At 44.2% G+C, this 27,066-nt stretch overlaps 1 protein-coding gene across 26 annotated transcripts in view; it reads right to left on the bottom strand.

Moving 5' to 3' along the window:
• Positions 1–27,066, bottom strand: part of SAP130 (Sin3A associated protein 130) — an 88,456-nt gene that overhangs the window by 30,355 nt on the left and 31,035 nt on the right. For 8 of the 26 annotated variants that reach the window (XR_012421013.1, XR_012421014.1, XM_005572837.4 and 5 more), the window contains exons 11-15: positions 22,652–22,793; positions 19,498–19,619; positions 15,477–15,779; positions 12,401–12,578; positions 6,081–6,185 (exon numbers count right to left, since the gene is read on the bottom strand). Coding sequence is in view for 23 of the 26 variants with exons in the window: in XM_005572837.4 (XP_005572894.1) it covers positions 6,081–6,185; positions 12,401–12,578; positions 15,477–15,779; positions 19,498–19,619; positions 22,652–22,793 (850 nt within the window). In the remaining 3 variants the exon portion in view is untranslated. The remainder of the gene's footprint in view (positions 1–6,080; positions 6,186–12,400; positions 12,579–15,476; positions 15,780–19,497; positions 19,620–22,651; positions 22,794–27,066) is intronic. The other 18 variants (XR_012421015.1, XM_045366864.2, XM_074008737.1 and 15 more) reach the window with 3 other exon arrangements.

Raw genomic sequence — 27,066 nt, 5'->3', positions numbered from 1 at the left:
TATTTTTTGTAGAGCTGGGGTTTCGCTATATTGCTCAGGCTGATCTCGAACTCCTGGGCTCCAGCCATCTGTTGACCTCGGCCTCCTAAGGTGCTAGAATTACAGGCATGAGCCACGACACATGACTATCTTTCTTTCTATCTTATCCACTTTTTCATTTCTATCTTCTACGGCCAATAGCATCTTGTGCAGTTTGAATTTTGCCTTCCTTCTGTGGTATCCTCATTAGTTCTCTACTGAGTCCTGTCAACTCCTGTGTCATCGCTTCATGTTTTGCCATTTACTCCAGGAGTCTTTTGTGTTTGAACTTTGTGTTTTCCTCCACAGAGGGGGTTATTTGTTACGTTATTTAAATTCATGGTGGCATGTTTCATTACAAATTTCATCTGTCCCCTGTCAACGTTTTTTGGTCAGTGTCTTAGGGAACAGATTAGTTTACTTTGATGCTCCTTTCTTACGTTTTAATTTTAATTATCTTCGTATTAATCCTTTTTTGCTACTCATCAGTGAATGGAGTGGGGCTAGTTCTAAAACGGCCATTTACATGAGATTACTTTTACTTGGGTGTGGGAGTGTGGGGGGTTCATTCTTCCAGCTAGTTATTTCTTCACAATCCAAGTGCTCTCTACTTCCAGGTGCCACAGATTGCCTACTGCAAATAAAGCCAGTCGGAGTGCCTGTGCGGGCCCCACCTCCACAGCTTCTCTGAAGCATACCAAATCCAACAGCCTGAAAAAGAGCCCTGCTCACCCTACTTCTGCACCTGCTGCTGCTCACGGGGAGACTTTTGTACCTCATGGCAGGTTCTTCACCTCCGGGACCAACACTGGAAAACTAAGTCCATACGAGACTTTGTTTTAAAAAAGACAAAAACAAAAACAGGCCAGGTGCAGTGGCTCATGCCTGTAATCCCAATATTTTGGGAGGCTGAAGTGGGAAGATCAGTTGAGGCCAGGAGTTCAAGACCAGCCTGGGCTACACAGTGAGACCGCCATCTCTACAAAAATAATATGAAAATCAGCTTAGCAGGCTGGGTGTGGTGGCTCACCCCTATAATCCCAGCACTTTGGGAGGCCAAGGCAGGCAGATCACTTGAGGTCAGGAGTTTGAGACCAGCCTGGCCAACATGGTGAAACCTTGTCTCTACCAAAAATACAAAAATTAGCTCCCGGCACTTTGGGAGGCCGAGACGGGCGGATCACGCGGTCAGGAGATCGAGACTATCCTGGCTAACACGGTGAAACCCCGTCTCTACTAAAAACACAAAAAACTAGCCGGGGGAGGTGGCGGGCGCCTGTAGTCCCAGCTACTCGGGAGGCTGAGGCAGGAGAATGGCGTAAACTCAGGAGGCGGAAGCTTGCAGTGAGCTGAGATCAGGCCACTGTACTCCAGCCTGGGCGGCAAAGCGAGACTCCGTCTCAAAAAAAAAAAAAAAATAAGCCAGGCCTGATGGTGGGTGCCTTTAATCCCAGTTACTCGGGAGGCTGAGGCAGGAGAATCACCTGAGCCTGGGAGGCAGAGGCTGTCGTGAGCCAAGATGGTGCCAGTGCACTCCAGCTTGGGCAACAGAGTGAGACTCTGTTTCAAAAAAATAAATAAAATAAAAATAGCTGGGCATAATGATGCCCACCTGCAGTCCCAGCTACTCAGGAGGCTAAGGTGGGAGGATCCTTGTGCCCAGGAGTTCAAGGCTGCAGTGAGCTATGATCACGCCACTGCACTCCAGCCGGGGTGACTGGGCAAGACCCTGTCTCTAAAAATAAAACAAAAATAAGCAAATAAAAACCCGAAGTGTTTTCCTTAGCTGAGGACTAATTGTGGCACCAACACACCTCAGAACATCACATAGTATAGAGAAACAGTCACTTTTTCTGGTTTTTCATTTTCCTGACCTCTAAAGATGCTATGTCCTCAGGTCTGGTCCTTACACCACTTCTGTTCTCTATTTATACCATCTTCCACTCTCACAGCTCTAAAGAACATCTGCTTACAATTCCTAAATCTCTATCACCAGCATGGACTTCTATCTTCAATTCTAGAGCTGTATTACTTCAGAATTTTTTTGTTGCTGTTGTTGAGATGAACTTTTGCTCTTGTTGTCCAGGCTGGAGTGCAGTGGCGCAATCTCGGCTCACTGCAACCTCCGCCTCCCAGGTTCAAGAGATTCTCCTGCCTCAGCCTCCCGAGTAGCTGGGATTACAGGCATGCGCCACCACACCCGGCTAATTTTGTGTTTTTAGTAGAGATGGGGTTTCTCCATATTGGTCAGGCTGGTCTCAAACTCCTGACCTCAGGTGATCCAACCACCTCGGCCTCCCAAAGTGCTGGGATTACAGGCGTGAGCCACTGCGCCCAGCCTACTTCAGAATTTTATATCTGTCTATTTGACACTTCCACTTGGGTGTCCAACCACATAGATATTGCAAAAGTAAAACGACTGAAACTAACCTGATTTTTTTTCCTGCTCTTCTCAGAGCTTTCCTCATTTTAGAATGCTCAGGTAAAATACGGGAGCTATCCTTGACTCCTCTCTTTCTCTCCATTCCATCAGAAAATGTTGTCAGCTGTACCTTCAAATCGTATCCAGAATCCAAACACTTGTTAAGACATATGGGCAGGGTGGGGTGCTCATGCCTGTAATACCAGCACGTTGTGAGGCTGAGGTGGGAATACTGCTTGAGCCCAAGAGTTCCAGACCAGCCTGGGCAACATGGCAAAACCCGGTCTCGACAAAAAAAAATACAGAAAATGAGCTTTGGTATGGTGGCTCTTAAGCTACTCAGGAGGCTGAGGCAGGAGGATTGCTTGAGCCTGAGAGGTTAAGGTTGCAGTGAGCTGAGACTGCACCACTACACTACAGCCTGGGTGACAGAGTGAGACCCTATGTCATTAAACAAATGAACAAACAACAACACTACCTCCATGTAGGTTTAAGCCGTGAAGATAGTTAACGGTTTTATCAGCTCTCACTTGTCTTCCTGCTTCCACCCTTGCTCTGCTGCAGTTTATTCTCAGCACAGTAGCCAGAGGGATTCTTTTAAAATAAGTCAGATCATGTCACTCCTATGCCTTAATCCTCCAATGGCTCTCTGTCTTAGAATAAAATCCAAAGGTTTCTGAACAGCCCACAAGGGCCTAAATAATCCAGCTCTCAGTGTCATCTCTAAGCCATTTTGTGCAGCTCTCCCCTCCGGTTCCAGGCTAGTCTTCCTTCCTGGTCCTGTGATTCCGAATACACAGGTAGTCCTCACTGAGCACGAAGCTCACACGTGTAAATATCAGAATAGTCATGCAGCACATAAGGATGTTTCAATGAACAAGGGACCACGCACATGACAGTGGTCCCATAAGATTACAATTTCTGGCCGGGCACGGTGGCTCACGCCTGTAAACCCGGCACTAGGGGAGGCTGAGGCGGGCAGATCACCTGAGGTCAGGAGTTCAAGATCAGCCTGACCAACATGGAGAAACCCTGTTTCTACTAAAAACACAAAATCCGCCAGGCGTGGTGGTGCATGCCTGTAATCCCAGCTACTCTGGAGGTTGAGGCAGGAGAATCGGTTGAACCCCAGAGGCAGAGGTTGTGCTGAGCCGAGATTGAGCTACTGCACTTTAGCCTGGGGCAGCAAGACTGAAACTCTGTCTCAAAGATAAATAAATAAATAAGATTATAATTTCTATGTTTAGATACACAAATATGTACCACTGTGTTACTACTGCCTACAGTATTCAGTCAAGTCCTGTACAGGTTTTTAGCCTAGGAGCAACAGGTTGGACCATACAGTCTAGGTATGCAGTAGGCCATCCCATCTAGGTTCGTATAGTGACACTCATGATGTTCACACAACAATGAAATTGCCTACTGATGTGTCTCTCAGAATGTATCCCCATTGTTATGTGGCGAGCTCTACGGTCCCCAAATCACCACGGAACTAACAGAGGCCCATGATGATCAGTAACCAATCACATCACCTCTTAAGTCTGGTAATGACCAATCACTGACCATAAACAGTTCCGCATAAACAGTTCATCAAGCAAACAAAGCATGTCATTGTGTTGCTCTGGCGTCCCAGTGATAAACCAATGTGAAATTTTAAGAAAACGGAAGACTGAATGTGAGAATGGGTCAACCAAGATGAAAATGCAGCAAAAGACCAAAAAGGGATGAGGCCAGAAGTGAAATTATATGTGATTTGAAGATTTCAAAATGGACCAGCAAAGAGAAAAAAGGAGAAGACCTACACTTGTAAAAAGCTGTATGGACCATACTGAAAAATGTAGTGAATATAAAAAGGAAGGTAAAGTAGCTTTATATCATCTTTCAGTCTAAACTGCATCAGGAAAGCCACTTAAGGCAGAAATAGAGTGTTTATTTCTATTATGGACTGACAATAGTAATAACCAAAAAAAATTATAATTATTCAAGGCTGAAGTGTTGAAGTTAGCTCCCACACTGAAAGAAAATGGTAATTAGGAAAATGAATTACTGCTAGGGAAGGCTGGTTTTAGCATTTCAGAAGTCAATATGACTGTGAGTGGTGTTGAGTGAATCAGCAAACTGCCATCACACAGAAAGATGGTGCTATAGTGTGTACCCAGAGTCCAAGAAGAAGTGAAGGCAACGTGGTTTTGAGGAAAAGGATGAAGAGGTCTCAGCAGTTATGCTGGCAAAAACCTTCACATTTAATGAAGTCTTAGAGATGTTCCACAACACTGAAGGGCAAAGGGTGAATGATGGAAATAGACCTCAACTTAGAGTGTGACAGTTTGCCAAGGTTCACGAGGTCAAGAGATAAGAGACCACCCTGGCCAACATGGTGAAACTCCGTCTCTATTAAAAATACAAAAATTAGCTGGGTGTGGTGGCACACGCCTGTAGTCCCAGCTACTCCGGAGGCTGAGGCAAGAGAACTTGAACCCAGGAGGCGGAGGTTGCAGTGAGCGCCACTGCACTCCAGCCTGGTGACAGAGCAAGACTCTGTCTCAAAACAAACAAACAAACAAAAAGAATCTATCAATCTATCTACATGTGTATGCAGAAAAAGATGTGGAAAGATACTTATCAGAACTATTTTCCTGACCATAGAGGAAGTCTACAGGAAAAAACAAACAAACAAAACCCCAAAACTGTTACTGGTCAACATTATTCTAGGAAGTGGGATTGGCAATGTGGGTAGAGAATGAGACAATAATTTTCACTTTATACTTTAAGTATTTTTATATTCTCTAATTACTTTTTCCAATATAATATTACTTGTGGAATGAGAAGAGAAAGAACAAACACTGTCATAAGGCCGGGCATGGTGGTTCATGCTTATAATCCCAGCACTCTGGGAGGCTGACGCACGTGGATCACTTGAGGTCAGGAGTTTGAGACCAGCCCGGCTGACATGGCGAAATCCTGTCTCTACTTAAAAAACAAGCAAACAAACAAACAAAAAAACAAAAACAAAGCCAGGTGTGGTGGCACATGCCTGTAATCCCAGCTACGCCCGAGGCTGAGGCAGGAGAATCTCTTGAATGTGGGAGGCAGAAGCTGCAGTGAGCCAAGATTGTGCCACTGCACTCCAGCCTGGGCAACACAGCAAAACTCTGTCTCAAAAACAGAAAAAACAAAAATAAATACTGTCACGATGTCATTTTTGAATGCCATAGCAACTGGGTGTTTGCTATAAGGCACATACAAAGTGTTTTAAATGTATCATTTTGCTTAAATACACAACAATTCTATGAGGTAGATGTTATATGAATGCGCAATGCCCACTTTATGAGGCAAATGGGAATCAGAGAGGTTGAAAAACGCTTTCAGGTGATGCAGCTAGAAAGAGCATGTAAATTGGGGGTGGTGACACATGCCTATAGTCCCAGCTACTCAGGAAGCGAAGGCTTGTTACTTGAGCCCATGAGTTCAAGGCTGTCGTGTGTTACGATTTTCTATGATGGCGGCTGAGCATAGCCACTGCACTCCAGCCTGGGCAACACAACCTAACAAGACTATGTCATGCAGGCATATTAGACTCCCCGCCACTGCAACGACGTGTGGTTACAAGCAAGAGTGCTAAGAACACTTAGGTGCTCACCCTGCAGGCCTAGGTGACCCAGATGTACTCCGCATAGAGCTTTCCACTCGAGGACTAGCAACATCAGGAGGCTGAGGAGGAATGAGGGTTTTCCGAACCGCCATTCTGAAAGAGACAAGAGACAAACCCGGAAAATAGCAGTCCAAGGGCATTCAAGGGTAAGAAATACAAGATACGCATTTGCCAGGCATACCTAGGACAAAATAAAAGCCCTACATTGACTAAGTATTTTTTAAATGGATTTTTATTTTCTCAGATACCACAGACACATTACCAAAAAACCCAAATAGTACAAAAAGTCTTTAAAATAAAGACCCGTTCCCCATTCCTGCTCACTTCCTGTCAGGCTCCCTCCAAGAAGCAACCACTGTGACTCTTTTAGCTGCTGCTAGCATGCCACATCTCCCTTCTGCTGAATGTTATTCACACTGAAAGCCAGATTAAGTGTTTACTACGCCTGTGGTGTTTATAAAGACCTGGAAGCTAGGTGAAAAAACCTGATCCAGGAAGAGCTGGAGATCAATTGTGTTGTACAGCAGAGAGGCCACGGAAGGCTCTGATGGAGAATTAACCATCAGTTTAGCACTATGAAAACGGGAGCAATCTTGACACATTTAGTTTTGGTAAAGTGGTGGGAACAAATACCAGTTGAGAGTGGATTTGAGAGAGAATAACTAGACAAGAATATACCAGTTTACAACACTTAATCACTAATGGATCCGGGTACTGATCTTCAGAGCCACCAACATCTCAAAAAGGGTGACCGCCAGACACTGTGTGCCTTCTGGTAAGAGACCAAATCACCAAACTACGAAGCAGTCTTGCCACAAGCAGCAATAAAAAAAAGAAAAATCAGATCAAACCTTCAGAGTTAAGTAACAACTTACAGAAAATGTGGAGGACAGAACAAGTGAAATTACACTATGGGTGCAACAGGTTGAACTGAGTTCTTTAAGATATATGTAAGTCCCAATCTTTAGTAACTGTGAATGTGACCTTACTTAAAAAAAGGGCCTTTGCAAATGTAATTAATGTAATCTCTTATCTTGAGATCCTTAATTACATTTGGATGTAGAGTTCTGGATGTAGAGTTTAGTTTAAGATCCAGTGACAAGTATCCTAGTAACAGAAAGGGAAGGGAGATTTGAGACACAGGTACGAGGGCAAGGCCATGTGATGACGGAGGCAGAGATTGGGGTGCTGTGCCTGCAAGCCAAGAACACAAAGATCAACAGCAGCCACTGGCAGCCAGCACGAGTAGATTCTCCCTGAGAACCTCCCAGGGGAACCAACCCTGATGACACCTTCATTTCAGATTTCTAGCTACTGGAACTATAAGATATGCATGTCTGTTGCCTTAAGCCAGAAGATTTGTGGTAGTTTGTTACAACAGCCCTAGGAAATGAATATATTGGGGATACCATCAACAAAATCCAGAGAGGGTACGGCCCAGAAGACCAAGTTTCTTCAACAAATAAACTGCAGGAAAAAAAAAAAAAAAAGAGGAAACCTCAATAATAAAATGGTTTTAAAAGTCATATTAACTAATCACAATGTATGCATCTTATCAGAATACTCATTCAAATAAATAATATAAAATATAACAAATTGTGTGACATTTCAGACCACTGGAAACCTGAACAATGACTGGCTATTTGATATTAAGGGGTTATTGGTTTTTTAATGTTATGTATCTCTCCATAGGAACATGCTGAAAGACATACAAATGAAATGACATGGTATCTAGGATTTGCTTCAAAATAATATGATAGGAGCGGGTAGGTAAGCATATAGGTGAAGCAAAATTGGCCAAGAGCTGATAAGCTGAGAACTAAAGTTGGGTGACAGGCATATATTCATGTTCAAAAAAAAATTTTTTTTTTTTGAGACAGAGTCTTGTTCTGTTGTCCAGGCTGCAGTGTGGTGGCACGATCTCAGCTCACTGCAATCTCTGCCTCCTGGGTTCAAGTGATTCTCCTGCCTCAGCCTCCCGAGTAACAGGGACTACAGGCGCCCGCCAGCATGCCCTAGCTATTTTTTGTATTTTTAGTAGAGACGGAGTTTCACCATGTTGGCCAGGCTAGTCTCGATCTCCTGACCTCAGATGATCCGCCTGCCTCGGCCTTCCAAAGTTGTCTTTTGATTTTCTTTTTCTCAAAAAAGGAGCAAGTTTGTCGACTAACAGTGAAGACGGAAGAAGCCTGGGAGTTGTGAAAGAAGGAAACATAAAACAGTTGTCTGGAGTGGTGCAGGCGAGTGTACTTTGATGGGCTGCTTTAAGACCGTAGTGCGTCTGTGAGGCTGAGCAAGGCCAGTTAGTTGGCAAGGTGGCTTTCCCTGCCATAATCTGCTGTACATGCCACATAAACGAAGCAGAAAATTGGACTTAAGTCTGGTTTTGACAAAGTGAAGTGAGGTGGGGGTAAGGCAATGACTGCCAGTGACCACAGACTCTGAATCAGGAAGAGCAGAGAAAGATGCCATGAGAGGCAGGGAGGCACATGAAAAGGTGGATCAATGGACTGGAGGAGGCTGCTGGGGTCCCTCTGGAGCTGGAGTTCCGTTGGGAGGGAGGTGGGAAGAAAGAAGACGGGCGAGGGGCATGGGAGTACACAGACAGGGTCAGGAAGGCTCACTGAGCTTATGTGCTAAGTGCTCACACTGGGGGGTGGCGGTGGTGGAGGCAGGAGAAGCATTCAAGCACCTGAGGGGCCAGGGAGCTGGCAAACCATTTCCGATCATTAAAGGTGAAGACAGGGTTCCACTATCACTAAAAAGTGCCAGCCATCATGTCCTTCCAAAGGGCATACAGATACACCTGCACAATCTAACTTGACTCTCTCAGCCTGTAGCTCTGCCCTGCCCAACAAGAAAGCCGTATGGTACTACTGAGCGCCTGAAATGTGCCAAGGGCAACTCAGGAACAAAATTTTTAATGTCATTTCACTTTAATTAATTTGAATTTTATAATGGATACTTGATCCAGTTATTGAGAAACTTTTTATTGTCTGGAGTAACTTGGTTATGTGAAACTACTTTTTCAATTGTAGGTTTTATGAAATCTAAATGCAGATCAAGTGCTTCTGAGGAGACGTGGTCTGAAAATGGCAGTGAGGCATGACAAGGTCACCTAGCCTACCTCTAGGCTGAGTGACAGCAGGGATGTGGAAGAGAGGCAGGGACCACTTTAGACAGCTGCAGGGCAAGCTGAGTTCCTGAGGAAGAGCCAGGTTTAAGGCAAGAAGGCGTGGAGAAAGAAGAGAGAAGGGCACGGGGGTGAAGGCTGGAGTGTCGCGTGATGACAGGCTGTGAATTAGGGGCACAGTACAAGCGTCTTTGGGAGGAAGTACGGGAGATGCAGGCACATCTTTTTGTCTTCCAGTGCGGCAAAATTTCAAAATACTGGCCTGAGTTTATTGCATCCACCGAATACTGTGCAGGGCATTTCTGTAACCAGGAAACTCATTTCTTTCCATTTTGGTAATTTTCTATTACTTTATAACTCCTCACGTTGTAACGATCCCTGCTCCTTTTCTCTGATCTCTCTTGCTGAAACCCATTACCTGGAGGCTGGATTTCCTGAACTGGTTCTTTTTATTGTTGTTTTAAATTTTCTCCTTTTTCTCCAATTTTCTTGTCTTTTTGTTCTACGTTTGACATTTCTTCAATTTTATCTTCCAACTCTTCTACTGATCTTTCAATTTCTGCTATCTTATTTCAGGACTGGTTCTTTTCTCCTCTGAATGTTCTTTTTGCATAGCACTGTGTTACTGTTTCATGGATGTAACCTTTTGTTTTGTCTTTCTGAAGGCATCACGGATAGTGTTTGCTTATCCTTGTTCATTTGTTTTGTGTTTTATTCTCCCTGCCAAGCCTCTACATCTTCCAAGGTGCTTTGGGCATGTATTTATTGTCGTTTCTGTCGTCCACCATTAGAGGTCCCCTCAAATATGTGTCTATCTTTGGTTGTATGTTCATGATTAAGAGTAGGGGAGTGGGGAAGAGGGACTGAAATGCTGGCTGGGGGCTCTGAGCTTTGGAAGGGCATATCTACTATGAGGTTCACTGCAGGGTCATCTAACCCTGTCCTTAGGGAAGCCCTCGTGTCAGTATCTTTAGAGCTTCCCCTTGGGCCGGAACGACTCCCCAGAAGGAAAGTAGAGTCCTCTTCTCATTTTCTATCAAGAATCAAGTTCACCTGCCACAGTTCTATCAGCTGAAAGCAGGGAGTGGACTGGGAAGTGTTCAGCATTCCATACACTCATGGTGAGTCACAATTTCTTTCTGGTAAAATACCCATGACCTCCATAGCGCTGGGTGATCCCAGCGGACCATCTGCAGAGTTTGAACTTTCAGGCTCCTGCTGAAGCTGGGAAGGGGCAGTACACCACATGGCATACGTAGAAAACGGGATTCTGGGCTCTAACTTTAACACTTTTCAAACTCAAAGGTTTTAACTTATCCTCCTTAAAAGAGAGAGCCCCTTCCTTCGCCCCCAGGATCTTCCTGTTGTTGGTCCTTTTGAAGATTTTCCAATTTTAAAAGAGAATGGTTCTCAACTTTCCCCTATGCAAGCTTCACATTTAGCTTTCTCAGAGCCAGGATGCCATCACCTGACGGTCTGCTTCCCAGCTTCAGTTGCTACTGTGTCCTCTCCTGTTCTCCCCTTCCTTGTGTGTTTACAACTTTTTTGGAAAAAAGTTATATAGGGTTATGAGAGGGAGAGATTTCAGACCTGTGTAATCAATCTGTCATCTTAACCACAAGCTTTGCCTTGTGCTTCTACTTAATAAGGTAACTTTGTCACGGACTGACTTATCCTTTAAAAAAGTACAAAGTATTCACAAGCAGCAAAGATAGGGACTCTGGTCTATGCACAGCTCTGTGGAAATAAAAACCCTGCAGGGACCCTAGTCCCAGCAATTTAAGTTTGCACTTGCTTTAATCTGTTGATGTTGATGCTATTAGCTCAGGTGAGCCACAGAAACTCTGCTCTCTGAAACATATCTGCTCATCTCCCACCTCCAGAATGTTTAAGTTGAACAGCACAGCACATACCTTCCTGCCTATGATCCACCAACTGAGAAGCTTACATGGCAACACAAAACACTATCTGCTACTAAATATGACCCTTACTACACTTCAGAAATTGCCTGCCCACAGTGATTTAGAAGGGGAGCAGGGAAGTGCTGGAAAGGGCAGGTCCCTGGCGAGGACTTTACCCCCGGCTGTGCCCACGGATCTAGGTGATGACAGGCATTTTTGTTTTCCTGCCCAAATGCTGCATTTCCCCCAGACCACCATGGCCTGCAACACCCTGATCCTGTGCCTATAAAAACCTCCGAGACCCTAGCAGGCAGGCACACAAGTGGCTGGACATCAAGAGGAACACCCTGGCGAAGGAAGACACAAGCAGCTGGACGGCAACAGGACGGCGAGGAGAGCATGCCGGTGGGAGAGCACGTGACAGACGCTGGCACGCCAGCAGGCCACCGACCAGCAGAACGACGCAGTTTGGCCAGGGCAGTCAGAGAGCCGGGGCCGTTCCATGTCCCTTCTGGCTCCCCCATCTGCTGAGAGCTACTTCTACTCAGTAAAACCCTACACTCCTTCTCCATGCCCACGCGTGACCCCATTCTTCCAGTACACCAAGGCAAGAACCCTGGGAAACAGAAAGCCCTCTGACCTCGCCATAAGGCAGGGGTCTAATTGGGCTGGTTAATGCAAGTCATCCACGGACGGCTAGAGGAAAAGAGCACTCTGTAACACATGCCCACAGGGTTTCGGCTGTAAACATTCACCTCTAGACACCGCTGCAGGGTTGGAGCCCCACAGTCTGCCCGTCTGTACGCTCCCCTAGAGGCTGGAGCAGCAGGGCAATGAGGAAGCAAGTCACTCCCCCATTGCACGCCCTGAGAGGGGGACAAGGGAACTTCTCCTGTTTCAACAGCAACGATTCATGCTGAATGAAGTATATAGTATGAGTTAATGTAACTACCTACACAAGCCCAAGAGTTAATTATAAACTACTTTAAAAGTTCTATGATTGAAGTTCCAGAACTAGAGAGAATTAAAGCAGTATGCAACAGATGCTTACACACTAACACCTCACTGACTCCAGGATTTGTTAAGATCTCACAGTCTCAGCTGGGTAAGGCTCCATTGAATAATCCTGTGGTCAAGCTGTTTTGGAGGAAATTTTAACATGCCACAGAAAATGAGAGATGAGTCTAATACCAGCATTAGATAAGACTGCCTATTCTGTATACCAGTTATATCCAGAACCAGAGGTGTCATTTGGCACCACCAGGTCTACTCACCCATCTGTGGCAGGTTTCTTGCGGAGTATGCTTGGCCGTGGCGATGAGCCCTGGGCAGGAGCATTGGTGCTAGCACTCTGGCTGTGGGTCTGCACCACGGTTGTTGCTGCTGGAGCAGCACTGAATGGATTGCTAATAGGGTTGGCCACAATTGTGGCTCCATCTGCCAACACCACTGCTAGAGGAGAGAAGCAACAGGAAAGAACATTGAAGAGAGGGAAACAACAGAAACAAAATGCCGCAGAAGACACAAATACAAACGACGAGACCACTAGAATTAGGGATCCATGTTCTAACTGTCCAGTTTCCAACTGATAAGGGACAGGAGCACAATGTCCGTCTGACAAAGAGCAGACAGCTAAACGGGAGCAGTTACTAAGTCTACTGGTGCGTGATCCACACCATTATTTTTTCTTTTTCCTTTTTTTGAGAGGGAGTCTTGCTCTGTTGCCCAGGCTGGAGTGCAGTGGTGCAATCTCAGCTCACAGCAACCTCTGCCTTCCAGGTTCAAGTGATTCTCCTGCCTTAACCACCAGAGTAGCTGGAATTACAGGCACACACTGCCACATCTGGATAATTTTTGTATTTTTAGTAGAGATGGGGTTTCACCATGTTGGCCAGGCTAGTCTCGAATTCTTGACCTTAAGTGATCCGCCCGCCTTGGCCTCCCAAAGTGCCCGAATTACAGGCATGAGCCACTGCGCCTGACCCGTACCATTATTTTTTCTTTGCTCTATAATCACAGTTACTAATAAATGAGATAAGGTGAACAAAGTGTATGGTATCTAGTATAGTCTCTCACTCTACTAGTGACTTCACATTTTTACTGATAGAATTCTTACCATCACTGTAATTCCCATTTCAGAGAAAAGAAACCTGACAGGCGGGAAAGGCTTGATACAAGAGCCACAAATAGAAAACACCATCTACCAGCCTGACAGCACGCTCCCATGTACACTTCAACAAACGTACTCACTCAGTTTTTCTAAAATACCAGCCTCTCTCAGCCCTCAGTAATGGTGCCCTCCCCAGTCTATCCTCACAAACACATTCAACTAACAGATATTTTAACTATACACTTAAAGTGAGCATCGAAATACTGGTGAGCATGAGATCATAATCAGAAAATATCAGTGTCTGACAGTTTTTGACCTATAAAAATGGCAATTTCATAGGAGTCAACTTAATACCATGCATTTTCTGGCAGGTGCCCTTAAAGATGTAGTACACCATCCTACCAGGTGGGTCACTATGGGTAAATTGCATCTCTCTCACAGACAGTTAGTTTAGTAATAAAAAATCGGAGAGACTTTGCTTAAATAGTTGAACTGTCTGCAGAACAATTAAACGCATAGCTCCAGCCAGGCGCAGTGGCTCATGCCTGTAACCGCAAGCACTTTGGGAGGACAAGGCTGAAGGATAGCTTGAACTCTGGAGTTTGAGACCAGCCTGGGAAATGAGCAAAATCCCGTTTCTACAAAAAATCAAAAATAATTAGCCGGGTGTGGTGGCATGCACTTGTAGTTCTTGCTACATGGGCGTCTGAGGCGTAAGGACTGCTTGAGCCCAGAAGGTCAAGGCTACAGTGAGCCACGATTGTACCATTGTACTCCAGCTGGGCAACAGAGTGAGTGAGACCCGGCCTTAAAAAAAATAAATCAGCACGTTGGCTGAGAAACAGCCATTTTGCTTTTTTAAACTACATCAGAGAAATGGCTAATTAATAATAATTCAAGTACATGGAATCTTAAATTCAGCCGGAAAAAAAATAACAACCCGGCTGGTGTAATGACTCATGCTTGTAATCCCAGCACTTTGGGAGGCCAAGGTGAGTAGACTGCTTGAGCCCAGGAATTTGAGACCAGCCTGGGCAACATGGCAAAACTCTGTCTCTATTAAAAATACAAAAATTAGCCGGGCGTGGTGGCACCTATAGTCCTAGTTACTCAGGCGGCTGAGGTGGGAGGATCACTCGAGTCCAGGAGATTGAGGCTATGCTGAGCCAAGATCACACACCACTGCACTCTAGCCTGGGTGACAGAGTGAGACTCTGTTTCTGTCTCAAAAAGATCTAATTACAGTGACTTATTCCACTTTTCTTTTTTTTTTTTTTTTTTTTTTGAGACGGAGTCTCACGCTGTTGCCCAGGCTGGAGTGCAGTGGCGCGATCTCGGCTCACTGCAAGCTCCGCCTCCTGGGTTCCCGCCATTCTCCTGCCTCAGCCTCCTGAGTAGCTGGGACTACAGGCACCCACCACCGCGCCCGGCTAATTTTTTGTATTTTTAGTAGAGACGGGGTTTCACTGTGGTCTCGATCTCCTGACCTTGTGATCCGCCCGCCTCGGCCTCCCAAAGTGCTGGGATTACAGGCTTGAGCCACCGCGCCCGGCCTTTATTCCACTTTTCAAAATGCTATTCCACTAGTATTTCTTTTTAAGCATTCATAATATTAGCTAACATCAGCATAAGATTTTACAGCTTTATGTACAACTCTGAAGAAAATCTTCAATGAGAACACTACTTATAAGGTGAATTTTTCCCCACAACTAGGAGCTTTTAAAAAAGATAACACTTCTCATTATGTGCAAATGAATACTAGGGCTGCTGATGTTTATTATTTCTTTTTTTTTTTTTTTGGAGACAGAGTTTCACTGTTGCCCAGGCTGGAGTGCAGCAGTGCGATCTCAGCTCACTCCGCCTCCCGGGTTCACGCCATTCTCCTGCCTCAGCCTCCCGAGTAGCTGGGACTACAGGTGCCCGCCACCACACCTGGCTAATTTTTTTGTATTTTTAGTAGCGACGGGGTTTCACCATGTTAGCCAGGATGGTCTCGATCTCCGACCTCATGATTCACCCACCTCGGCCTCCCAAAGTGCTGGGATTACAGGAGTGAGGTATATTATTTCTAACGTTTACAATGACCCTGAAATTATAAGTTCTAAGCAACTCATTATTAATACAAAGAAACGAAGGCCTAGAGAAATTATAAGACGACAAAGCCAGTGGCAGAGAAAGGATTTAAACCCAAATGTATTTCTTTTCTCCAAACCACCTTCTATGCAAAAATTTAAAATTACCTGAAGTCTTTCCTTCAGGCTGAGGCTGCTGAGTACCAATTGGTGCAGGCTGAAGCCCTTGTGTGTTGATTGGGGTTGCTGAGTGAATTCCCTGTGTGCCAAGTGGTGCGGGCTGTATCCCTGGGGTCCCGATGGGGGCCGGCTGGATGCCCTGGGTACTGATGGGGGCTGGCTGGATCCCTTGAATATGTCGAGCATGTGATGCATCCACTGTCATCAACTGCATGGGGTTTAGGTGGACGGTAGACGCTACCCCCACACCAGTCTGAGCTGTGATGGCAGAGTTTGGAGCCTGAGCTGAAACTAAAAATGATGTAAAAGGTAACTACAAGAAGGTTAGCTTCATTCCACACACTCCACATAAAGAGAAAAACACTAAAATAAACACGGATTTCTTCCATTGTATAAGATCTAAATTCACGGTTTGAAAAAAAAAAATAAACACTGTTACTTGAACCTTCATATACTTGGGATTGTTATTTCCTTTCACTTCCTACCAATATGATGTTGTCTTTCTACAGATTACTAGAAACATGATAAAAACCAGAAAAAAGGCAATCAGCGGCCGGGCGCGGTGGCTCAAGCCTGCAATCCCAGCACTTTGGGAGGCCGAGACGGGCGGATCACGAGGTCAGGAGATCGAGACCATCCTGGCTAACACAGTGAAACCCCGTCTCTACTAAAAAATACAAAAAACTAGCCGGGCGCGGTGGCAGGCACCTGTAGTCCCAACTACTCGGGAGGCTGAGGCAGGAGAATGGCGTGAACCCGGGAGGCGGAGCTTGCAGTGAGCTGAGATCCGGCCACTGCACTCCAGCCTGGGCGGCAGAGCGAGACTCCGTCTCAAAAAAAAAAAAAAAAAAAAAAAAAAAAAAAGGCAATCAGCTATTCAATTGCAAATATTAGTCAGGCAACTGTGTTAAATAATTAATATAAAACGTCAGAAAAACACCCAGGGGTCCCAGGTCAAGAACCTCTGCTTTACTTGATAGGGCCACTAGCACAGGCAGTTTTGAAATATGGCAGTTATGAATTTCAAATGGCATGTATCCACCAGAAAGAGAGAACGAGCAAGTGTCCTGTGTCCTACAAGGCACACACCCCATCTACTGTGTATATTTAAAAAAAAAAAAAAAAAAAAAAAAAAAAAAAAAAGAAAACAAGAGCATTCACAGAAAGCAACAAAAAAAGGAGGAATTTCTCACTATCTGTGGAAAGAAAATAAACACAGAGGACTTTTTCCTTAGTCATCAAAACAATCCAGAGACGTAGGAACTTGTTTTCAAAGCCATTTAAATATCTTACACTTATAAGCTACCTTTTCCCTAAATAAACAAGTATCTTACAATGTTTGAAATTTTAGACCAGCACTGTTCAATGGCATATTGGGTCACTCACGCAACTTTAAATTTTCCAGTGGCTACAAAAAAAAAGTAAGAAGAGCCCGGTGTGGTGATTTCTGCCTTTGATCCCAACATTTTGGGAGACTAAGATATGAGGAATGTTTGAACCCAGGAGTTGGAGACCAGCCTGTGCAACATAGCAAGACCCCATTTCTATGAAAAATTAAAGAATTAGCTTGGCATCATAACACAGGCCTGTGGTTCCAGCTTGGCCCACCTCGGCCTCCCAAAGTGCTGGGATTACAGGCACGAGGTATGTCAGGTTGAGATGGGAGGATTCCCTTGAACTCAGGAATCTGAGCAGGCAGTGAGGTGTTATTGCACCACTGCACCCCAGCCTGAGTGACAGAGAAAGACTGTCTCAAAGAAGAAAAAAAAAAAGTTTGAAACAGGCCAGGTGCGGTGGCTCACGCCGGTAATCCCACCACTTTGGGAGGCCGAGGCGGGCGATCATTTGAGAGAAGGAGTTTAAAACCAGCCTGGTCAACAGGGTGAAACCCCATCCCTACTAAAAATACAAAAATTAGCTGGGTGTGGTCGCGCATGCCTGTAATACCATCCACTGGGGACAGTGAAGCAGGAGAGTCGCTTGAAGCTTGGAGGCGGAAGCTGCAGTGAGCCGAGATCACGACACTGCACTCCAGCCTGGGCAACAGAGTGAAACTCCGTCTCAAAAAAAACAAATAAATAAACAGGCCAAATTAATTTTGATCATATATTTTATTTAACCCAATATATTCAAAATATTACCATTTCAATATGTTATTAATAAACTTTTTTTTTTTTTTGAGACAAGGGTCTCGCTTTCTTACCTAGACTTGAGTGCAGCGGCGCAAACAACATGGCTCACTGCATCCTCAACCTCTTGGGGTCAAGCAATCCTCCTGCCTCAGCCTCCCAAGCAGCTGGGACTACAGGCACGCACCACCATGCCTGGCTAAGTTTTGTATTTTTGGTAGAGGCTAGGTCTCATCTAGCTTGATCTCAAACTCCTGGTCTCAAGCGATCCTTCCTCCTCAGCCTCCCAAAGTGCTAGGATTACAGGCGTGAGCCACTGCGCCTGGCCTAAAAATTCTTAACAAGATATTTCACATTCTCTTTTCTATACTATGTCTTCAAAATCTAGGGTATATTTTGCTCTTCGAGTACATCTCATGAATTTTTATCAGATGTGCTTAATCTGTATTTTGATTTCATAAAGCCTACAACTGAAAAAGTAGTTTTGCATTGCTAAGTTGTTCCAAACATACTTGAAATTTCTCAAAATTAAACAAAATTAACAATCGAGTTTTTCATGTACTAACCTACTTCAAGTGCTCTGTGGCCACACATGCCGCTGGCGGCCATACAGCACCGTGTGGCAGGAGGGCAAGGTCCACAATCCAGGCAACAATAACACTTTCTTTTGTCTTTTTCTCTCTGTTTTCTGAAACGGCTCTCACTTTGTTACCTGGCCTGGAGTGCAGTGGCGCCATCATGGCTCACTGCAGCTTCAACCTCCTAGGCTCGGGCAATCCTCCCACCTCAGCCTCCTCAGTAGTTGGGACTAGAGGCATGCACCACCATGCCCGCCGAATTTTTAAATTTTTTGTAGAGATGGGGTCTCCCTATATTGACCAGGCTGGTCTCAAACTTCTGGGCTCAAGTGTTCTGCCTACCATGGCCACCCAAAGTGCTGAGATTACAGGTATCAATCAGCCACAGTGCCCGGCCCCAGGCAATAAGGCTTTCTTTTTTTGGAGAAAGTCTCACTCTGTCACCCAGACTGGAGTGCAGTGGCACAATTGTGGCTCACTGTAGCCTCTGCCTCCCAAGTTCAAGCGACTTTCCTGCTTTAGCCTCCCGAGTAGCTGGGATTACAGGCATGTGCCACCACGCCTGGCTAATTTTGTATTTTTAGTAGAGATGGGGTTTCTCCGTGTTGGCCAGGCTAGTCTTGAACTCCTGACCTCAAGTGATCTGCCTGCCTTGGCCTCCCAAAGTGCTGGGATTACAGGCATGAGCCAATGCACCTGGCTGGAAATAAGGCTTTCTGGCGCCCAGAGTGACCTGAGGGTCCCACAGGAAAAGATTACACAGACTCTAACATTTAAGGATTGTTTTTCCTGGATTAGCAAAAAGAACACTATTTACATGTCATGAGAGGAGAGCATAACTGAACTAAAAAACATATAACTGGTACACCAAATCCCTGTGACATGTAGTTTATCTATATAACAAACCTGCACAAGTACCATGGAACCTAAAGTAAACGTTATTATAAACAAACCTTTATACATTTTTTAAAACTACAACTAATATTTGCATAAAACAATGGAAACCCTATAAAAGTGCAGCTCTATTCATTGTAACTACTGTCATTTTAAGGAGAAACAAAAATTGCTAACATGATTATCCTCAGGGTGGCATAATACTATGCAAATATCACTAACGAGTAACAACCTTTTATAGATCACAAAGACGATTATTTAAGACCTTCAAGCTTCACATTTTATCTGAATCTGAAAACAGAAGCTGAAATAATTAATCTCATACTAGAAATAACCCCTAATCAATTTCTAGGTTATTGCTGGCAAAAATGAAACTGTGAAAAGTCATCTAAAAAGCAGGATTCGTACCTGGATACTGTCGAATAGTGGACACGGAACTGGTGATTGGGGTGTAGGTATGTGCCGCCAGTGGGTATGCAGAAGGGGGGTAAGTTGGCAAAAAATATTGGAACTGAACAGGAACAGACGGTCTAGAGACAGAACAGATGATAGCAAACAAAATAGTCATTTTCTTCTTCACTTTCAAAAGATCCTATCCCCCAGCTCCTCTTTGTATCAGAACTGCCAAATGAGCTTTGCTCAAATTTTTGTGTCCCAAACAAACTCTTACATCACAGGACACACACCAAGAATGCAAAATTAAAAAAACAAAAACAAAGTGGATACTATAAATACCTATATTAATAAATGTAAAAAACACAGATAATATTCTATGGGTGATTTTTGAAAGTCTGAAAACCAATTCACAAAAACTCAGTAATCGAATCTTCCCTGCTCAACTCCTCATGAACTACATACACTCAACTCAAATTGGTTTTACTGGCCAATTTCGCTAAAAATACATAAATAATCCCAATTTCATCTGAACTGCTTCAGAAACAATGGAAAGAAGAAATGAGATCCAACTTATTTTTATGTTTTCAGAGACAGGGTCTTGCTATGTTGCCCAGGCTGGAGCGTAGTGGTTATTCAACAGCACAATCATGGCACACTACAACCTTGAACTCCTAGGTCCAATCAAGCCTCCTGCCTCAGCTGCCTGAATTCTGGGACTACAGACATGTGTCACTGTACCTGGCTCCTAGTTTATTTTTTAAGCTTAATATAGCCTTGATACTAATATTGGAACAGGAGAATAAGACAAAATAAAGATTATAAACAAATCTAACTCACTACAACAACAAAAAATCCTACATAAAATTGAATTAAGTACCATATAAAGTTAAATACATCATAATCGAATAAAGTTTATCACAGGGAGAGAAATGCTTCAACATCAGAATGTCTATTCATGTTTTAGATAAATTTTAAAAATTAAAAGAGAACAATAATTTAAAACATAAAAGATAAAAATATTCGAGAGCAGTCAATAGTTATTCATGATATAAATGCCTAAGAAAATAGAAGTAGGCCAGGCACAGTGGCTCATGCCTGCTATCCCAGCACTTTGGGAGACTGAGGCAGGTGAGTCACTTGAGCTCAGGAGTTCGAGACCAGCCTGAGCACTCTGGGAGGCTGAGGCAGGCAGATTACTTGAGGTTAAAGTTCAAGACCAGCCTGGCCAACATGGCGAAACTCCGTCTTCTACTAAAAATACAAAAACTAGCCAGGTGTGCTGGTGCAGGCCTATAATCCCAGTTACTCAGGAGGCTGAGGCACGAGAATCACTTGAACCTAGGAGGTAGGGATTGCAGTGAGCCGAGACCGCACCGCTGCACTACAGCCTGGGCAACAGTGTGAGGCCTCATCTCTACAAAAAATAAAAAAACTTAGCCAGGCATGATGGCATGTGCCTGTAGTCCCAGCTACTTGGGAGGCTGAGGTGGGAGGATCATTTGAGCCCAGAAGTCAAGGCTGCAGTGGGCTATGATGGTGCCACTGCACTCCAGCCTGGGCAACAGAGCAAGACCCTGTCTCAAAAACAAAACAAAAAAACAAATGAAAATGGTAAGACCCTCTTGCTTTCCCCTCAAACTGTCCTTATTTGTGGGCAAAATAAACATATACATAGGAAATTTATAAATCTATAAACATTTAGAGCTAATTTACAGAATTATTTAGATAATCTATAAACATTGAGAGCTAAAAGGAGTATTCAACAAGGTGGATGGACATATCAATGCATCAAAATCTGTAAGCACTCCTAGACACAAATGATCAAATTAGAACACTTAACAATCATCTGCTTTTGAAATGACTTTGTGTACACTGTATAGGGTACTTTATGGGAGAGGCAGGTACAGACATGGAATGGGGGAAGCGATGGGGTTGAAGTAGAGGTATCGGTATGAACTCAAATGTTCTTAAAATACTATATACCTCCTACCTCTGCCTGCTCAAAGGGCCTGGAAGAATGACAACCCACAGCAACAAGCAGGGCTAATGCCCAGATCTTGGTTTGTAAATGACAAAGGGCTCCTTGGAGAAACAGCAGATTTCAGAGCCAGACAGATAAAGTTCAATAGGACTCTAGAATATCTCATCATGGAAAAGAAGGAAAGGCTAGAACAGAGGGGACGTGGCGAAATCCAGAGAAGTAGAAAGAACCCCCAAGGACCAAATGAGATCATCTGAGCACCAAAATAGATGACAGCAATAGATTCTAATGAATAAAAGCAAATCTACAAGCCTGAGCCGATTAAAAAACAGTAAAATGCTCAACATAAAAAATAAATGGGGGTGGGTAAGAGAAAGTCTCTTTACATCAGAATGCCAGCTAATGTATATAGACAACGCGTTAGAAAAACTCACTATTTTGCAACTATCATATTAGTAATGGATTCAGCCAGGAATTAATAATAGATCTACAACTATTGAATGAATGTTTACTGGAGAACAGGATAATTACACTCAGATATTTCCAGATAGATTACTTGTTTACGAAGGAGAAAAACATGCCTTTCCAGTAGAAAAAAACTGGCAAACATCACCTTCACTAAGTAATGAATGTTAACATGACCAATACGGGGAAAACAGACCGCAGGAGCTCTCTGATGCAATGGGAAGGACACACTGCTTACCTGGTATAACCTGAATGTAACCGTGAGGAAACAATGTGACAGTATCAAATTCCCCAAAACAACCGGCTTCTCCCCACTCTTCAAAAACACCCATGAGTCAAAGAGAAGGGAGAGCTCGGCGTCCGTTCAGATAGCTGTACCGCGGTGACGTCACAGAACGTCTTTACTCTTCTGTGCTACAAATACAGGTACTTATGGATAAACGGTCATAATGCTACAACCCTTACTCTCAAAATAGCCAAAAAATATTAAACACACAAAACCAAAAAAAATGGATACTAGGAAAACATCCGTCAAAAGGAGACTGGCTTGAAAAACATCGCACATAAAAAAGGAATTATACGAAGAGTTACTTTCGGGGGAAAATCTGAAAGCATGAGTAATACATACAGGCCGTATTTGTGGGACATTTTGTTTTATGCTGATAAAGCAGAACAATTAGTGACACAGTGAGGCAGAATAGCTGACACGTGGCCTCCTACCTGTTGTCGCTTCGGGTTTCCATGGCCACAGGATTGGGAGAGGCCCGATGTCCGGAGATGGGAATCAGGCTGCTCCTCTCAGCAGGGTAGTCTGGCTGGATCCGAGGAGAAGTGTGTGTGATCTGCTGGGGCACCACCTTGGCTGCAAACAGTAAACGCCAATTCCATGACCACGCTACACTTTTTTTTGGCATGCCAAAACATTCTTGGCTAGCAGCAATCTTAGGAAAGCAAACAATTAAAGCCTGGACTTTTAATCAAAATAAAAAATGAAAAATAAGTACAAAGTTCAACAGAATTATTTCAATTCTACATTCACTGATATATTCCTACTGTTATTAAAGCAGGGTTCAACATTAATACTTAAACAAAGACAGAAGTGACCGGGCTCTTTTCTCTCAACCTGGACCTGTTTTTGAAAGGATTAAACTGCTTAAAAAGTAAACAGGCCAGGCACGGTGGCTCACATCTGTCATCTCAGCACTGTGGGAGGCTGAGGGTGGAGGATAACTTGAGTTCAGGAGTTCAAGGCTACAGTGAGCCATGACTGCACCACTATACTCCAGCCTCACTCACAGACTGAGACCCCGTCTCAAAATAAATAAATAAATGAACACACACAATTTTGGATTAAAAAATGGAAAAAAAAACAACCACCCTTAGATTCCACTCTGGGTCCATAGATAATTATAAAATGTAGCTAATTAGCAATGAGAAGACCACTTTAATTCCCAAGTCTATTTCTTTACCTATAAGGATCCCTTCTTTGGATCACTTAATAATTTCTAAGGTCCTTTGAATGTCCTACAATTTTATATAAAACTTTAGAGCAAAATCAAAATCAATGACCACAGAGTTTTCAAATTCAATCTGAGGCTCCAAATGTGTACTCCTTTAAAACTTGCATCCAATTTTGTTTGGAAGGTGCAGCTGAACTAGAACATACTTGGCACTATTCTTTATAGCCCTATCTATTAACAGTGTGCCTGGGCGTTCAGAAAGAAAAGCCGTGATCCATCTCAGAGACACAGAGGGCCAGCTTCTATCTGTGTAAAAACCCAAGTTACACCAGGGACAGGCACATTAACAAAGAGACTAGACTAGGAGGATGCCAACGCATTACCCTAAATGCAGAGCATTTAACAACAACGCCAAGCTACAAAGACCCACTGCGATGCCAGCCAGCTCCCACGGGAGGCAGATGGAGAAGTTTTTGCAGGGTGATAGCAGGAATGCCCATCTGACCACTCAAGATTACATCTATTGGCCAACGCAAAGAGAAGCTGGCATGACAGGGTTATCCATCAGGGAGGTAAGCAGTGGGGATGGTGAGGAGGGGGCAACTAAGCCTTGTTTTATCACTGAGCCCCATGAAAGGTAGGAGAAAATGATGCTTCCAGTAGGAATGAAGCTGCCATGTGACAGAGCAGCTAACCAGTGGTTGGTAACCAGACACACCTCACCACTCAGCCATTCATTTACATCTTTACTTGTTTTCTAATTTAAAAAGCCATACAGGCTGGGTGCAGTGGCTCAAGCCTGTAATCCCAACACTTTGGGAGGCCAAGGCGGGCAGATCAACTGAGGTCAGGAGTTTGAGACCAGCCTGGCCAACATGGTGAAACCCTGTTTCTACTAAAAAGACAAAAATCAGCCAGGCGTGGTGGTGCGTGCCTGTGATCCCAGATACTCAGAAGGCTGAGGCAGGAGAATCACTTGAACCTGGGAGGTTGCAGTGAGCTGAGATCATGCCACTGCACTCCAGCCTGCACGACAGAGTGATACTCCATCTCAAAAAAAAAAAAAAAAAAAGCCACACATTCTCAATAATTACATAAAAACCAAGGAACTATATAGTACAGAAAACAGTAAGTCTGTCATAACGTTATCTCCAAAACTTATCCCTATTTTCTGAATAATGTGATCACCAGATTTCACTTTCTATAATTCTGAGAACATGATCATATGTTGACCAGAACATGGAGAAAATAAGAATGGTATTCTATTGGAATAGAGGCAAAAACCTTATACTTGTGATTTAGCAGGCTTTTTTTCTGAGCCAACATATTCCTAGTAAGAATAGCTGAATTTGTATTTAATATCACCTGGAGAGGGCAAGCTCACTTGGAAAAAGTCACTTAGGTGATTTTAATATGTATGTTCTACTTCTCGACTGCAAAATCAATGGTCTAGGGTTTTATCAGGTTTCCCTTCTCAACTGAGCTACCTTTCCTGGAGAGATCCTATTATAATACAGAAATATTGGGGTTAGCATAAAAGAGAAAAACAAAATGACCGTAAACCCCATGGAACGTAGGAACACGTGTATCTATGTCTCCTGGTACTTTTTAGTGAGTCTGCTTCCACAGTGGGATCTCTTAGGAAGACAGAGGGACATTCACAAGAACCAATCTCTAAAAAATTCTTCAAGGTGGAGGGTCAGGAGGAAACTAGACAGTCCCTCTGGGCCACAACGGCCCCTCCTTATCGGTCTTTCGATCATAGATTCAAATACCCGAGTGAGGCTCCTGACTTGATAAATATTAAGTGTCTCAGGGCTTGGCTTGCCATGATAGCACTCAGCAGAGCTGACGACGCAGGCAGAGGAAGGAAATGGGCTGAAATGGCAATATGGACAATTTACTACCTTTTTCAACAAGTGTGTTAATGCTAAACAGATACAAACAAAACAAACTTCTTTTGACAAATAGGAACTAAATTCAGAAGGTTATGGAAAAAATTTGGTCTCTCCAATGGCAAGTCATAGTGAGGAGCGATGCAGAAAAGACCCAGTAGCAGCACCCTCTGTGCTAAGGGACTTCTGTGGGGCTGAGCACCCATTTAAGGGCTGGTATAGGCCGGTCACCCTACAACAGGAGTAGGGACTTCCTGGGTACTACCATTATTCCAGAAAATGGGCTTCAAAGTTTGCTCAGAGAGGCTGGAACCCACACTTTTATGTCCAGTCACCAGTATGTCAGGGTGTCCTCTTCACAAAAAGCAGTCTTAGCTCTAAGTGGATGCTATGGCAGCTGTCCTGTATGTATCTTAAGAGAACAATAAGATGATATGCTCTTCACTATAAAAGCAAGGCAGAGACAAAACTAGAAACTATTAATAAAGCCTGTAGCTGGCAGGCTAATGAAAGCTGTGTTCTGCCTCAGAGGCCACAGTCCCTGCTTCGGATGCTATGGCAGTAAGATATCAGTCCCCTGCATAGGTGTTGGCAACCTATGGTTTACAGGCCAATCCAGCCTGCTGTCTCATGAGCTAAGAATGAGTTAACACTTTTAAATGGATGAGGGCAAAAGGATCAAAAGAATATTTTGTGACTCATGAAAACGATATGAAACTCAGGCCAGGATCAGTGTCTCACACCTATAATCTCAGCACTCTGAGAGGCTGAGGGTGGAAGGACTCCCTGACGCCAGCAGTTTGAGAGCAGCTTGGGTAACACAACAAGACCTTGTTTCCACAAAAAAAAAAAAAAAAAAAAAAAATTTTTTTTTTGAGACGGAGTCTTGTGCTCTGTCACCCAGATTGGAGCGCAGTGGCACAATTTCAGCTCACTGCGACCTCCACCTCCCAGGTTCAAGCAATTCTCCTGCCTCAGCCTCCCGAGTAGCTGGGAATACAGAGGCATGTGCCACCACACCCAGCCAATTTTTTTTTTGTATTTTTTTTTAGTAGAGATGGGGTTTCACCATGTTGGTCAGACTGGTCTCGAACTCCTGACCTCAAGTGATCCCCCTGCCTCAGCCTCCCAAAGTGCTGGGATGACAGGTGTGAGCCACTGCTCCCAGTCTACAAAAAATTTTTAAAAATTAGCCAGAGCCCAGGCATGGTGGCTCACACCTGTCATCCCAGAATTTTGGGAGGCCGAGACAGGCAGATCATGAGGTCAGGAGTTCAAGACCAGCCTGACCAATATGGTGAAGCCCCGTCTCTACTGAAAATACAAAAATTAGCCAGGCGTGGTGGCACACGCCTGTAATCCCAGCTACTCAGGAGGCTGAGACAGGAGAATTGCTTGAACCCGGGAGGCGGCGGTTGCCGTAAGTGGAGATCATGCCACTACACTCCAACCTGGGCGACAGAATGAGACTCCATCTCAAAAAAACAAACAAAATAATTAGCCGAGTATGGTGGCAGGTACCTGTAGTCCCAGCTAATGGGGAGCTGCCGTTGGGGGTTAGCTTGAGCCCCAGCTACAGTGAGCTATGACTATGCCACTGTACTCAAGCCTGGATGACAGTAAGACCTTATCTCTTAAAAAAAAAAAAAAAAAAAAAAAAAAGGCTGGGCGCGGTGGTTTAAGCCTGTAATCCCAGCACTTTGGGAGGCCGAGGCAGGCGGATCACAAGGTCAGGAGATCAAGACCATCCTGGCTAACACGGTGAAACCCGGTCTCTACT

This window comes from Macaca fascicularis, chromosome 12, assembly GCF_037993035.2.
Source record: "Macaca fascicularis isolate 582-1 chromosome 12, T2T-MFA8v1.1".
In the NCBI taxonomy this organism is placed as follows: domain Eukaryota; kingdom Metazoa; phylum Chordata; class Mammalia; order Primates; family Cercopithecidae; genus Macaca; species Macaca fascicularis.
Note: the sequence above shows the minus strand (reverse complement) of the source record. Positions and strands in the feature narration are given on the sequence as shown.